This window comes from Ambystoma mexicanum, chromosome 1p (genome assembly GCF_040938575.1).
Source record: "Ambystoma mexicanum isolate Mex_15411 chromosome 1p, UKY_AmexF1_1, whole genome shotgun sequence".
In the NCBI taxonomy this organism is placed as follows: domain Eukaryota; kingdom Metazoa; phylum Chordata; class Amphibia; order Caudata; family Ambystomatidae; genus Ambystoma; species Ambystoma mexicanum.
This window is the reverse complement of record NC_090921.1, coordinates 941,789,100-941,805,135: the sequence shown is the minus strand read 5'-3', so window position 1 is coordinate 941,805,135 and position 16,036 is coordinate 941,789,100. Positions and strand designations below refer to the sequence as shown.

Genomic DNA, 16,036 nt, shown 5'->3' with positions numbered 1-16,036 from the left:
TTAAAGAGTTCAGCCATGTTGTTTCAAGCTCCAGAGACGCGGGCCTGGATGTGAGCCCTCTTCTTGGGGCAAAAGGAGAGACTATATTGCCTTTGGATAAGGCAACAGTCCAGTTCAACAGAGGGTGAGCTTGAGGTCTGCCACTTCCGTTCAGCCGCTCTGCAATTGCGCTTAAGGGCTGCTAGATCAGAGTCATGCCGAGTGTTACGCTTGGAGGCAGGTTTCAAGTGGATTCTCATAAGAGGGGCAAGAATATCGAGAGTGTGAATGATAGCGAGAGCTATATTGTTGAAAGCTGTGTCACTAGTTAAGTCAGAGGTTGGAGGAGGAGGAGGGGATGAAGGTGGAAGCGAAACCAGCAACTGACACTCGCTTCATTGGACGGATGTCTGCAATCGAAGGTGGCAGAGCTTGGTGAGGTTCAGTCAGGGGGATGAGAGATCCCAGGTGGGACAAAATGAGAGTGTGGTCAGACCAGGATAGCGGGGTGAGTGGAGTAGAGAGCAAGAGATCTGAGTGGATGAAGGCCTTGAGAGTGTGTCCAGCCGAGTGGGTAGGGCCAGAGGGGAGAATAGAGAGGGAGAGAGTGCTCAGAGGTCACGGAAGAGAGTGGAGGCTGTGATTGAAGAGTCAAAGTGTATGTTGAAGTCACCCAGAAGGAGGAGATTGAAGTGGAGGTCAGGAGGCAGGAGGAGAAATCAGCCCATTCTGAAAGAAAAGAGGATATAGGGCCCTGGGGCCTGTAGATAGTGGCAGCGGTCAAAGAGGACATAGGAGAGATAACCAGCTTGCAGACCAGACTTTCAAAAGGAGTAGGGCTGGGTGGGTATGAGGGAGGAAGGGGCCCACTCAGGGAAGATCATGGCTACACCACCGCCAGTGCGGTTGGGACGAGGCTTAGTGATGATCTTGTAGACATCAGGAAGATAGGAGTCAAAAGCAGTGACTGGGGATTCCAAGATGGCGGCTGGTAGAAGGTAGACGTACCAGTCGCGCGCTCCGGCTCCTCGAGGAGAAATTCGTGCGGTCCACCACCCCGCCGAGAATCGGATCTGCCCCAGGCTTGGAGGAGACCCCCAGGCACGCCTGCGGGACGAGGCACCCAGACGATTGCAGGGAGAAGGACGGTGCTGCGGCGCGAGCTCCCGAGCGGGTCCGGCCTGCGCTGCTGCCGTGTGCCCACCTTTGGTGGAGGGGCACCTGAAGTGGAGGCGCCTGGCGGGCGCTCGGCGCTCCCGGCCTGGTGTTGCCTGGTTCGGGGGGCTCGGGCCTGCGAGCCACGAACGAGAGGAGAGTGGAGACAGGCGGCTGCGGTGCCGGTGACCGAGGGGCGCTGCAGCTCTGAGCGGGCATCCGCTCAGCTGTAAGAAGAGGAGGACCCAGCCGACCCCCCGCTGGCGGAGCGGGCTCGGCTGACGACTTCGGGGGAAGGACGCTCGCGAGAGACATTGCAGCGAGTCGGGGTCCCCTGGGGGGAGGCCCAGGGCAGAACGAGCGGATCCCCGGCCACCCGGGAGAGAACTGAGACGGGGGAGCGTGGAGGGGGCCGCCCTGGCCGCCCTCCCCCCTCTGGAGTGCTGTAGATCGGGGGCAGGAGCAGTGATAAAAGGAGTGCTGCGGCCTGGAATCCCCCCCCCCCTTTTTTTTTTTTTTTTAGCCCGGTGCCCCCCTGAAGAAGCAACTGAGGATTGTTCCTGGTGGGAGGGCCCTCCCCGCATTGCTCCTGTGGCAGGAGCCAGAGACTACCTTTTGCTCCGGAGGCACCACGCAGGGGGCCCGCTGAAGTGGAGGCCTTCAGAGCACAGATAACGCCGAATACTAAGACCCCAGGGAAATAAGTTGGGAGGCCTCACTGTGGGGCGAGCGGACAGGCGGTCCCCTGTACAGAAAGCAGGGGGAAGCAGTCGTATAAGGAGGAGAAGACCTGTGGGGGGGGGGGGGGAGATCGGGGCCGGGTACCACTCTGGTGCAGACAACTGGAGAGATGGCGGCACGGAGCAAGGGGAAAGGGGGCAAACCGCCCCAGGACCAGCGGGACCCGCAGAGTACCCTCCGCTCCTTGTGGTCTACGCAGGAGAGAGGTGACGGCTTGGAGGGTAGCATCGAAGGGCTGGATGGAACGGGTTCCGCGGGGGAAGCGCGGGCCTCATCTCCGGTCAACAGGCAGGACTTGGTGGGTGAGATCCAGGCCCTCCACTCCAGCCTGGCTAAGACATTCCAGGAGCAGTTCCAGTTCATGCGGGCTGATTTAAACGAAGCGCTGGGGGAAATTAAGCGAGACCTAAGGCAACTTGGTGAAAGGACTGACCTTCTGGAAAAGTGGCTCCAGGAAGCGGAGAAGGATACTACTGCTAATAGCGAAGCCATAGAGCGCCTAGATGTGGCTACCCGCAACCTGGAGGTACAGATGGAAGACTTGGAGAACAGATCTCGAAGGATTAACATACGGGTGAAGTCACTCCCGGAGTCGGTATTGGACACGGACCTCAAACTAGAAATACAGAGCCTCTTTGCGGAGATCCTGGGGGAGGCTGCCCCGAGTAGCATTGAGCTGGATCGTGTTCACAGAGTGGGCAGGCTCCCTAGGGGTTCCTCCTCGAGGCCGAGGGACGTTCTCGCTGCCTTCTCCAGATATGCTCAGAAAGAGGCAGTCCTCCAGGCTGCGAGGAAAAAGGAGCCAATAGTGTTCAAAGGCCAACAAGTAGCGTTATATCAAGACCTGGCAAGTATCACCTTGATAAAGAGGAGGCAGATGGCGCTAGTGCTGAAGGTATTGAGCGAGTACGGAGTGAGATATAAGTGGACTTTTCCATTTGGCCTTCTATTTGACTGGGAGGGCCCCCAGAGACGGATAACTTCTGTTCAGGAGGGGGCTGATGTGTTGCAGATCGACTTGGAGGGGGGGTCTTCCAGCGGTGAGGGCCCGGTGGCAAGTGGCAGGCCGAGGCAGAAGGTTTGGGAATGGTCAACGGTGGGGGCCGGCAGGCGGAAGGAAGCGCGAGGGAATGATAGATCATCCAGGGAGGGCGAGAAGGCACCTGGGTAGAGTGGGTAATGCTGATAAGGGGAGTGTCATGTGTTATAACTTGAGGGGCGAGGGGTGGTGGACCCGTAAAGGCGACAGTTGGGCAAGGGGGCTGGGGGTGCAACAGATTGGGATCAGGAAGGGCGAGGTCGCCCGATAGGAGGGAGGGGAAGTAGCAGGGGAAGCGGCTGCTCTGGGGAGTTGGTTAGTGGGAAGGGGGGGTGGCGGGAGGGGATTCCCACCCTGAGTTGGGGGTTCGGGGTGGGAGAAGTAAGGGGGGGAATGGGGTGGGGGTTGTAGCGTTCAGTGGGTAGATTCGGAGTCCAGGGGAGTAAGACGCGGGGATAAGGGGCATGGGGGTATCGGAGGTTGTCAAGTAACCGGCAAGGGAGAGGACAAGTGGGAGGTACGAGGGGATCTGGTGCAGCCGGTAGGGCTCGGACAGGATGTGAGCGTGAGTTTCCATTTCAGTATTCAAGTGGTTAACGCATAATGTTAGGGGCTTGAATTACCCGCTTAAGCGTACGAAATTAGAGCAGTTTACCAGGGCTCAGAAACCAGACGTTCTGGCGATTCATGAGACCCACCTTCTGCGAAAAGATCAGCATCGCCTGCGGTTGAGGGGCTACTCGCAAATATTGTTCGCATCGGGTCCCACGAAGAGAGGGGGGGTGGCCTTGGCCTTTGGGAGGGGGGTGGACTTTCGTGTGAACGATACCCTCCGGGACAAGAATGGCAGGTTCCTCATGGTTAGGGGCGAGTATAAGGGCACTCCGTACACGATAGCCTCGGTGTATGACCCAAATACGGGCCAGGATCAATTCCTCCGAGAGACCTTGGGTATCCTGCAGGGATTTGCCAGAGGACAGGTGGTTCTGATGGGTGATCTTAACCTGGCCTGGGACAGGGGGGGGGGGGTGACCGCAAGATGCGGGGGAGTGGTAGAGGAGGAGCAGTGGCCTCTCCTCACTTAAAAGAACGGTGGGAGGAAGCGGGCTTGCGGGATGTGTGGAGGGCCCTAAGGGGAGAAGAGGAGGGATTTACCTTTGTTTCAGAAGTACATAGAACTCAGTCACGAATTGATTACATCTGGATGTTGGGAAGTCTGATTGGAAGGGTGAAATCGGTGGAGGTAGGCCCCATGGGGGATCGCCCATCATAAGTTGTCCAAATGGAACTCCGGTTGGAGGGGCGTAGGCAGGGCGTGTGGAGCTGGAAATTCCCAGAGACGCTCCTGAGGGATCAGGCGATGAGGGAGGAATCGATGGTAAGATTCGGGATTTCTTTATGCGGAACAATAGCGTGGACACGAGCTTAGAAATTAGGTGGGACGCTTTCAAAGCGACTGAGGGGGGAACTGATTGCCCTTCAGGCGGAAAGGAACAGGTTACTAAGGGGGTTAGAAACGTAGTTGGAAGGCGAGCTTGAGGCTGCCAGAGTACGTTTGGAGGTGAACCCCACTAGAAGAGTATTCAAGGAGTATAGGGCGGCGGAGGGCCAACTGAGAATACTAAGGACTAAGAAGGCGGAGGCGGTTATGCTAAGAGTCAGACAAAAATGTTATGCTAAGGCCGATAAGGCGGACTCACTCCTGGCACGTCTACTGAGGGGGAATAGGGAGCGGAATGTTATTGTGGCCTTAAAGGACAAGAGTGGGGCAAGGCTCACTCAGACGGAAGAGATTAAGAGGAGGTTGGCGGAGTTCTATAAAGAACTCTACTCTTCGCAGAATGTAGCTCCAGGTCCAATAAGGGACTTTGTTGAGGCTCTTCCCCTCCCGCGACTTTCCAGGGATGAGAGGTGCGAGTTAGGCAGAGACATCACGGAAGACGAGGTCAGAGCCACTATAGCGGCCCTCCCCCAGGGGAAAGCTCCGGGCCCAGACGGCTACCCCGCATCGTTTTATAAGGCTTACTCCCACCTGCTGGTCCCACACTTAACACAATTATTTAACTCATTTGGGCTTAGAGGCGGGATAACCCCACCGATGGAGGAGGCTAAAATAACGCTTATACACAAGACAGGGAAAGACCCTGAGGAATGTACATCTTATCGGCCTATAGCCCTCATAAATACGGAGGCAAAAATACATACTAAAATACTAGCTGGTCGGCTGGAAAAGTACCTGCCATCGCTGATACATCAAGACCAGACAGGGTTTGTGGCCGGGAGGCAGACGGCCGACAACATCAGAAGCGTAGCCCATGTTGTTGAGAAAGCATGGAAGACGACCACTCCGGCAATTCTATTGGTGCTCGACGCCGAAAAAGCATTTGATGGGGTGGAGTGGTCGTTCCTGTTTTTGGTTATGGAATCAATGGGCCTCGGAGCAGAATTCATCAACAGGGTTGCAGCAAACTATAAGAACCCTAGCTCATGGATCCTAGTGAATGGGGAGGTGTCACACTCAATTAGCCTGCGACGGGGAACTAAGCAGGGGTGTCCCTTGTCCCCACTGCTTTATGCTATTTACCTGGAACCCCTGTTAATAGGTATAAGAGAGGCAGATAGGATTCAGGGTATACCTTTTGGGGGATACCAGCATAAGGTTGCGGCCTTCGCGGACGATATGCTTCTTATGTTGACGCACCCGAAGGAATCCGTTAGGGCATGCATAGATCTGCTGACCGATTTTGGGGAGGTGTCGGGCCTGCGGATTAACTGGCAGAAGTCCGAGTTGATGAATCTATCCCTTGGGGAGGAGGAGGCCAAGGCACTGAAGGAACTCTCCCCGTTCAAGTGGAGCCCGGGCGGATTGCGATACCTGGGGGTGCGGGTGACCCCCTCCCTTTGCGGCTGGTATGGTGCGAATTACCCTCCCATGTTAAAGGCGATCAAAAAGGACTTGAATAGGTGGGGCAATCTTGGGATCTCGTGGCTCGGGAGGGGGGCGGTATTGAAAATGGTGATCCTTCCCCGTATACTCTATCTGTTTCAGGCAGTCCCTCTGTCTGTCCCTGGGGGCTTTTTTAAGGAATTGGACCGGGTGGCCAGGCAGTTTATTTGGAATGGGAAGAGGCCGCGCCTCTCGTGGCGTCATCTTACGGCATCTAGGGGACGCGGGGGTTTGGGATTACCGGATTTCAGGCGATATCATGAGGCGGCACTTCTCCGGGGGATCAGGGAATGGTTTGCAGCGAGTTATGACAAGCATTGGGTGAAAATGGATAGAGCAGTTGCCCGACACCACCTGGGTGAAGTATTGTGGCTCCCCCGGAGGCTGCGGCCACTACATATATATCTGAGCGATATCACGAAGGGATTGGTAAATACATGGGACGGGGCAGTGGAGAGACGAGGGATCTCGTCTTTCCCGTCCCCGTCGATCTTTAACAAGAGACTTCTCGCCGGGGCTGGAGAGAGGAGCATTCCGGAGCTGGGAGGAAGGAGGGTGTAGGACTCTTAGGGATATGTTCTCCACCCAGGGAGTGAAAAAATTTGAGGAATGTAAGTCACAATTCGGGGTAGGGGAGGGGGAAAGACTTAGGTACTTCCAGATTAGACACTGGGTCATGTCAACGGAAGTTAGGGAAGCAGCAACACGCGATCTAACACAATTCGAGCGTTTTCTCACAACCCACAACGGTTCTAGAGGTCTTATATCAGACTTATATAAACTGTTGGAGAGCACGACCGAGGGTTACTTGGCCGTACATGAAGAGATGGGAGCAGCAGGGGGGATGGAGATGGCATGGGGAGACTGGGAGGCGTTGTGGAGGTTGATCCCAAAAGTTGCTAGGGCTTCTCAACTACAGGAAGCTTGGTATAAGTATATCTTTGGTTGGCACTATACCCCCGCCCGGCTATGCGCAATGTACCCAACAGCCTCAAATGTATGCTGGAGGGGTTGCGGGGAGGTGGGCACAGCAGCACATATATGGTGGGACTGCCCGCGTATTAGGCCTTTTTGGTGTGACATGGCGCGTGCCCAATCTGCAACCTCGGGGTTGGGAGATAGTCAAGACCCTCGGGAAATATTGCTAGGGAAGATTGGTGTGGAGGGGGAGGGGCGAAGTCAGGGGAAATGCAAGGCACGAGTGGTCTCCAACCTCGCGGCAATGGGTCTAATTGCTCGGAACTGGAAGAGTCGGAGGCTCCCGCGGAGCAGGACTGGATCAGGAAAATGTGGGAAATTCTCTCGCTGGAATGGGCAACATACGCGGGGGAGGGGCAGCTGACAAGTTTCGCAGCAGATTGGAGCGAGACGCTGGACTACTTGAAGGGGGAGTTTAGGGAACAATGGCGCCCCCAAAGACTGAAGCTGCTGGACTTCACCTTTTGATGAGGGTGCTAGAGGTCTCCGAACTATAGAGTTCACTTTCGCTACAACCGGGGGTGGGAGGGAGGGAAATTTTGTTGGTGTTGGTTTTTGTTTCTCGATATTGAGCTTGTTATGTTTTATATACTGAAATCAATAAAAAGATGTTAAAAAAAAAATAATTAAATTTTTTTTAAAAATGCAGTGACTGAGCTGGCATTGAACCATGTCTTGGTGTGAGCGAGGACGTTGAGATCAAAGTCTTCAAGGAGGAGGCAAAAGGCTGAAGAATGTTTGATAGCAGAACAAGCATTGAGTGTGGCTAAGTGAAGCCGGTCACTGCCCTTAAAGGTTTTCCAAGGAGGGGAACAGGGGAGTGGTACCCACCAGAGGTGGTGACGAAGGTGCAGAGAGAGAGAGAGGAAGGAGGAGTGGCAGGAACAGGAAGGAAGTTGATGAGGGACGACAGGCGCTGGTCAAAGAGGTAGAAGGTTGGTTTAAGGACCCTGGTCCACGATAGTGCCATTGTGATAGACATTAATGATGCACATCGAGGATGAGAATCCAGCCAAGAGAACTTCCAATCGCGTGCGACCATTAATGGGCGAAGAAGAGAAAAGGGGTGGGGGGTGTTGAAATCAGATGCGGACTCCATACGTCTGGAGAGAGGACAGAAAAGAGGATGTCAGTGACAATGTGTCTGGACGTAGCACTGACGTAGGGGTCTGCGATAGGTAATCCAGGGTTACAAGAAAGAAGATCTTTTTTTGAACTTTTTCCTTGCAGACTTAGTGGGAGAGGGGGGATAGGTGATATCATAGCAGTTAGAGTAGATAGGAGGGATGGAGAGAGCCATAGGGGAGGGTACAGAGGGATGTGGGACAGGAGTGGGTACTCCACAAGACAGCTCACCGGGCGGCCTAGAAGTCATGGGTAGTTAAAGAGAACGCCTAGATTTGACTTTGCAGCAACACACTAAAGAAGCACAAAAGTGAAAGTTGCAGCAATTTAAAAAGCACACCTAGATTTCACTGGGAGAGAGCGCCAATGCAGCATTAAAAGGGTTAAGCAAGGTAAGCAGTAGAAGCAGGTAAAAAAGGAGATGCCTGGTAAGTAACAAATGCAAGTAGGAGGAGGAGACCGTTGGCAGTTTGGTTGTGAGCCAAGGGAGGCAAAAGTTAGAAGGCAGTCAGGTAAAGAGTTATTGCCAATGGCAGGTGATCCAGTCTGCTTCAAGGGGCAAGGTGGTGACGCATTGCTCATGATCTACGGTGTATGGGGCATTTGACTCTGTCATGGGTGGGTCGGTAGTGCAGCAGCAGCATGGGGGGGGCGCATTCCGTCGCCGGACCGCTCCAGGCAGGGGCCTTAGTGTGGGCCTTCGAGGGGGCTGGCATTTGCCTGCCGGCTACCATGGCCAGTGATGAATGGAGAGATGGCCAATCTCAGCGGTGAGCGCAGAGGCCAGGGAGGCACTCTGGTGTTTGCATCAGGTGGCAGCCATGTTTTAAGGTCAAACCTCGCCAAAGAACAAAAAGGCCCCACTGGGCTTTGCTGAATTGCATGTGGAGGGAATCGAAATTCGGCAGTGAGGCGCAGCTACGATCAAAGCTGGGCAGATCTAATAATTATGGCATCAAGAAGAGCGTTCACCGCTCAAAAACCAAGGCGGAGCGTTGGCAATCTAACAATGCCCATCAGGGTTTACCTCTCACAGGGAGTTGAGAGGCGCTGCTCCTGCAGCCGTGTGATGGTGTAGGGCTGCTATTGTGTCCTCCGGGGTTGCGTCAGGCGGAATGCACAGCTTTATTTTTGTTTTCACTCTGCACATGTGCAGGAGGGCTGGTCCTCATGTATCTGCAATGAGGCCTCCAGATTATACGGAGAAAGCCCTCCTTCCATGCTTGAAGCCGTCTGGGGCACAGGTGGGTTACATGATTGTTCTGCTCAGTCTATTACCACACATTTTAATTAATTCAGTGTTCCCACCCCCCTGCCCCCCCAGTGTAGAGATTGCAGAATGAATAAGTTCAATGAAAATGTGAGAAATTGTAGGGAAGAGTCTACACATTTGCTAGTTCTTCCCCTGGCGCTTGCACAGGTAGTCAGAAGTTGAGCACCTAGAAATGACATGACAGGGTCCCTCTACTAGGGCAGCCGATTCAGTGCCCAGTTCCAGATGATCTCCAGGCTAGGCACAGAATCCCAGCTTTTGGGGTCATTTGAGAGTCATGGTGTATGGGCCACTCCTACTTGACCCCTCTGGTCAATGGGTTCTCCCTGTGGCTATCAGTTTTAACTGTTAGAAGTGAGAGGACTGCCTTTATGGCTTTCATGGATCAGAAGAGTATGGCGACAGGAGACCCCGTCATCGTTTCTGGGTTGCTTAAGAGCTTCACTTTGTATTGCCCTCCCATTAGATTACCAGTTCCCCCAGCTTAATTATCGTTACCCTTCACACCACCCGACACTGTGGAGCTAAGATTCTTTAATTCAAAGCATGTTCCTGGTAGCCGTAACCTCAGTTGGGCGGATCAGGGAGTTAGCGGCTCTTTTGTGTAAGGATCTGTTTCTGGGGGTAAAACCTGAAGTGTTGGTTTCGAGGCTTAACCCGGCTTTTCAAACAAAGTATATTTCGTCCGTCCGCAGGCTCAAGGATGTCCTCCGTCCAGCCTTCCACTCATCTCTGTCTTCCGAGGAGGAGTCCTCTAAACCCATTGGGCTCAAGGAGGCAGTTTTGATATATTTACACAGAACAGCTTCTTTTAACAGGTTGTCTCTAATTAGGGCAGGGTAGAAAGCCACATTGGTATCCCTCAACAGAATAATCAGGGGCACTATTTGATTAGCTCATGTTTCCTCTGGTATCTCCCCTGCCCCTTGGTGCACAGGGTCAGTCCAAGAGGATGGTGGTGGCTTCTAGGGCAGAGTTCCCTAGGGTTCACTTAACTGACATTTGTGGGCACCACAAGGGCAGTTTCTCACATGTTCATCTCTCAGAACTGTCTGGACCTACTGGATGACAAGGATGAAAGGTTTGGAACAGGTGCTAGTCTCAGCCAGCAAATGATGCGTTTGGTTTACTTTGCTGAAGGTAAACGCTGGTGTTGCGTTCACTTATGTGTGCCATTTGGTCTGAAGGGCAATGAAACCCAACTTGCGCAACCCTCATTTATTAAGGACTGATAAGAGGGACGTAGAGGTAATGCCATGATTACGTATCGTAATCTTCATTACTCTCACTCCCATTTGTCCTCGTCCTAGTCCTCGATAGCGCCCGATCCATCATGGAGCGGCTTTGGCAACTACAAGACCTGGAGATATCAGGAGGAGCTTGTGGTGAGTACATGACTTGTATGAAACAATGTGTGAGTGGGGCTCACCACAGACATGGCTTAGAGCAAACACTTGGACTCAATTCCTGTGACGAGGGGAAAGTGCGTGGGGCTTATGCTGTAACAACAAAAGCTGCGATGAAAAATATTCACAGACATAAACTGAAGTACATGAAATTATAGCAAAAAACAACACGTAAATATATGCGATTAAGGAAACAATATTACACATGCTCTATACATTATGTTGCTGTGTAAATGTGTAAGATGTCAGTAATTGGGTCATGCTCTTTTGTTAAGGGGTTAATTTTAAGTCTGTGGCTGTTGGGTGCTGCTGTAAACTCTGCCAACAAGTCAAAACTACTGGCATGGGAAGTGAAGCTAGGAGAGATTTGGGATGAGGGGTGGGGAACACAGCCTGTGGGTGTGGTTTGGTTTTTTATCCACCCATTGACTGCCCATGGCCAGCTAATCCCTATGGCCATTTCCACCCACTACCCGCCTCCCCTGGCCCAAGACACGCACACCTTGGATCGCTTTGAGCTAGCTCAATGCTATTAAGGGGTACAAGCGTGATTTCGAAACAGTCTTCACAAACGTAATAGTGTAATCATAGCCCCTCTGCTATTGTACTAAAAATGTCTTAAACAATTGTGCGTTCAGCCACTTAACTTATGAACAATAGGTTTGCCCTTGAATCTGTTCCTTGTAGTGAATGACTGTCAAAAACAATTATTGGCAAAGACTACAACTGTGGCTCTTGCGTATGCATTAGATAGATTTTTGCCAGGCACTGCCATAATATGCCCAGGTACTAACACCATTTGAGCCCATTTCACATTTTTTGAGGAGGCACAATCAGTAAGGCAGTGCCTGTAACATGACGATTGCATACCTCCACACAAGCTTGCAACGTTGGCCTTTCTAATGCTTGTTTAGGAGTGCCCTTTCCTAGGTTCACTTCCTGTAAAAGTGCTGTGGTGGGTTTCTCCTCCGAGAGATTGTACAGGCAGAGTGCTGACCAGCCTGTTCCTGTTCTCAGTGGAGGCTGACTACACTGAGCTGTGGGCGCTGCTTCCTGTTATCCGTGTATTTTTCTGGCGTTTCTGTTTTTTGTCTACTGTCAAGGCCCCCTCCCCCGAAAGGCCCATTGGACTCACACACTGAAAGAATGCTTCTCTCCCAGGCTACAGTCCAGGGTTAATTAATCACTGTCCCTATTGAACAATAAATAAGTGAAGAAGGGAGTACTAGAAATGTAAACATAATTCACATGAGCTCACCCTCCCAAAGAGACACCCAGTCCTGCCCAGACAAAGAAGGCACTCAGTAGTGAGGCATGGAATAAGTACAGGAGCCCTTCCATGAGGGCATGCCGAGTGAGTGATGGGAGTACTCCTATGGGGAAACACAAAATGAAATGATAAACTGACCATTAAGGAGACACGCGATAAGTGCGAACGACTCCTAAATAGACATTGAGATGGGGAAGGGGGTGCATTGCATGGGGCCCATTTAAGAAGTGGTGGGATCCTCCCACCCACATGGATGCGGGTCACCCTTCTGTGGAAGGCATCCATCATCACGCTTGGGCTGCTAATTACCTACCACAGGCATCAGTTCGATCCACCTCCCAGGGGACTTCCATACCCTTTGTAACCAGTGGTTTTAGTGGGTGCACTGCACTCTACACAGTATCTGACTTCGCCCCACAAAGTTGTGGAGTGTTATAAGGAGACGCTGATTAACTACCGGGAAACCTCCGGGGGCTCGGGGGACGCTCTTAAAAGCAATTACAGTTCAATGAGGAACTTAACCAGGCACAAACTCAAGAAAAGCAACGCTGTGTTTATATAGCTGTAACCGAGAGCGGGGATCGGTAGTGTGCACGCTTTCCCTTATACTCTACCCCAAGTTTTTGCTCTCCCATTCTCTCTTCTAGGAGGAGCTGTTCTGAACCTAACACTTGTGTCCTGCCCACCCGAGAACACACCCCACTCACCAATTCCCCCAGTAAGAGCTGGCCCTTGCGCGAAGCCAGGAACTCCTTGCTGGGGAGCAGAGATCCTAGACCCGGTTGTGGGGCGGCTTCTTCAGGGTCCCCCATCTCCCCAGACCGGTGCAGGGATGTGCAGCACAGGGATGCTGCCTCCCGAGCGGGGCTTCAGGGGAAACGGAAATGGTGACAGTGCGGAAATGTGAACAAGTTACAGTATCTGTGGGTCTGGAGATGGTTAGAGTGAGGCAGGGCGCTCCCTCCACCCGCCTCCCTCCAGCGTCCGGGCGGGGAGTGCGGCATCCGCTCAACATGTGGCCGTATCATCAGCATCAACCACAGAGGGCCCCTGCAACTGCCTCGGGCGTGCGCCGGGTCACGCAGGGGGTAGGGCACGACCTGCTCGGGGAACACGTGTTGCGTAAAGTCACTTTCCTATTTAGGAGAGGAATTCACGCATTTTGAGTCAAAAGGTTGATCTCTTTCAAACTTGTTTTGCGTCCTCCGCTACTAAAATAGAATAAGGTTCAATGCAAGTCAACAAGCAGAAACAAGTCTTTCTGCTGGTCGGTGGCAGTCTCCATATTGAATGCGGCCAGGATTTGCCATCTGATTAATGATGGGGTACACAAGTAAGTGCGCACAAGACTCGATCAATCAAGGGAGGACAAAGTGGCAATCATGGGCGCAACACCATTGGGCTAAATTAGTTCCAGCCCAGTGCCCCTGAAATTCGGGGCCATTCCTGAAGGGACTTGTGGACCCACAGAGTCGTTGTGAGGAGGACAAAATGCAGAAGATGATCAGAGACCAGATCTGCGCATTTACTTTCTTTTTCTTATCAGCAGTGTCTTTCTTAGGTGTGGATATTGAATGATACACCCCTGCCCCCAGCTTCAATTAACTAGCAAATCCGGGTTTGTTTCCAATACAAAGGGCCTCATTACGACCCTGGCGGTAAGTATCGGTCATTACCGGCATCGACATTAGTGGTCACCGCTAATAGCGGTAACCGCAATTAGCGGGAACCGCTATTAGTGGTGACCATAAATAAGCGGAACCGGAAGTAGCGTCAACGCACAGGAACGGGAAAGAGCATGGTGGCCATCTTTAAAAACCCAATCCATTGCCATCCTCTGTCACCAGGAGACATCTGACCCCCACAACTTCCACAATCCCTCCAACACCACCCCTTTGACATCAGGATGCCAAAAGTTGTAAAGAAAAGCGGTGATCGGCTGCGCCAGAAGCGCTTCTCAAGGGAGGAGCTGACAATGTTGGCCGAAACCCTCCAAGAACATGCAGACGTCGTGTTCGTCACCGAGATGACCCGACCGGCGCTGCTGAGGAAAAAGGCGATTTGGGCTATGGTTGCCCAGAGGGTCAGTGCTGTCGGCACAACACCCCGCAATGCCAAACAATGCCGCAAGTGGTGGGACGATCTACGTCTCCGCGTGAGGAGCATACTTGTGGCAAACAGGAATATCGGCATGGCGACTGGTGGAGGTGCTGAGTCGCCCCTAAAACTACAGCCGTGGGAGGAGATATGTGCCTCCACCATAGGCACGGAGAGCATAGAGGGAGTTGGGGACATGGAGAGAGGAGCCCCGTCATCAGGCGATGCAGGTAGGTGTCTCAAGTCTAACTATGCCAATACCACCACAAGGATGTCCAGATGAATGGGAAGTGCAATGATGCATACCAGGGTCCACCAGACACATTAGCAAAAGACTGCCTACAGGCAGTGCTGAGCCTCACCTTGTACAAATGCATAATGCACCCCGTTTCTGGAGCTACCCACATGCCTCCATGCATCACCCACCCAATAGTGAGACTACCTGTATGTCACTGCCTCCAATGTGACTCATCCAGCAATCAAAATCAATGCAGCCATCACAATGCATGCTCAATGCCCGTGGACCCATCACTAACCCTCTCCCTCCTTTGGTCCACCACAGGCTCACAATCAGACAGCACCAATGATGACACAGGTGCAACCCCTGCTAAGAAGGCCAGGGCCGAAGAGGCACAACACCGGCCCTCCACTTCAGGGGGAACAAGGAAAACCCAAAGACAGGAAATGTCCCAGAGCACAGCACAGGCCACGCCACAGATGTCTTCCACGTCCACCACTTTGGCGCCACCAACATCCAGCATCTGTCCAGTGTTGCCCGCCGAAGGTACTGCATCGGCTGAAAGCAGCACCATCGGAGAAACAGCTGCAACCGCAGCAATCTCGGACGACAAGGAAGGGGATGTTGTGCATATTGACACTCTGCCCACTGGCCCCCTGCATTCCCCCCACCTGTCCCTGTGCAGCCAGCCCGACAACAGCATACACTGGCTATCTCCAGGAAACTTGTGGCCGGCTACTCCCAGCCCAACCACACATGTGCAGGAGGGTAACAGTATAATGGACACCCCTCAACCATCAGCCACAGCCCACAACACCCAAGAGGGGATGCAGGAAATTATTATTCGCCAACAACAACTAACTGGCCTGTTGACACAGCATATCACAGAATGTGCCAGTGCTAAGGAGGAAATGCGTGATTGTGCTGATACCCTGAGGTCTGCCATCGAGTCTAGTTCAAAGGACATATGTGCTCAACTGGCCGCGGTGCGGCATGTACTGTCCGAGTTGGTTCAAACAATGCGGGACATGCATCCGTGTGAGCAACCCAGTTCTTCCTCGGCTGCCAGTTCCACCAGGACCAGCCCCGTGCGCAGGTCGGGCAGGAACCTGCGGCGATCGGACAGGGGTGCACCGGGTGCTGGGAGAGGGGGATGCCAATAGGCACAGCCTTGTGTACTGGTGCCACATGATCGACTTGTGCATAGTCCTGCACACCATGTGTTGGGGAGTAGAGGGGGGAGTGGGTGTGTTGGGGAGTAGAGGGAGGAGAGGGGAGTGGGTGTGTTGGGGAGTAGAGGGGGGAGGGGGAGTGGGTGTGTAGGGTGGTGGGTATGTTCACTTAGGTTACTCTATTCAATACACTTTTTGGTTAATCAGAAATCACATGTGTGGTCATTGCTTACTGCGTACGTGTGCTTTATTGGTTAACAGTCCACAGTGTCCATGTCCCTGACACACCCAGTGCCCCGAGTGCCATCTCCATGTAACACCCCCCGTCCATGTGTGCTAGAAGATTTGGTTGATCAGAGTCTGACGCATGGCACGTCCCTCCTGTGCATCGCCTCCTCCATGAGGTGCTGCCCCATCCCCACCCTCCTCATCCTCTTCATCAGGTGGTTGCAGTTCAATGTCAGGGGCACATTCCGTCTGATGCACATATTGTGTAGCATGACACATGCCATGACGATCTTTGCCACCTTCTCATGGCAGTACATGAGTGCCCCCCAGACCTGCTGAGGCAGCGAAACCCTGCCTTCAAGAGGCCAAATGTCAGCTCAATCACCAC

At 53.0% G+C, this 16,036-nt stretch overlaps 1 protein-coding gene across 4 annotated transcripts in view; it reads right to left on the bottom strand.

Moving 5' to 3' along the window:
* Window positions 1-12,931, bottom strand: part of CMTM3 (CKLF like MARVEL transmembrane domain containing 3) — a 180,211-nt gene extending 167,280 nt beyond the window's left edge. Inside the window, exon 1 of one of the 4 annotated variants that reach the window (XR_011304953.1) lies at window positions 12,621-12,920. Coding sequence is in view for 3 of the 4 variants with exons in the window: in XM_069653131.1 (XP_069509232.1) it covers window positions 12,621-12,725 (105 nt within the window). In the remaining variant the exon portion in view is untranslated. Of the gene's footprint in view, window positions 1-12,620 lie in introns of all 4 variants that reach the window. The other 3 variants (XM_069653131.1, XM_069653141.1, XM_069653118.1) reach the window with 3 other exon arrangements.
* Window positions 12,932-16,036: the final 3,105 nt, after the last annotated feature.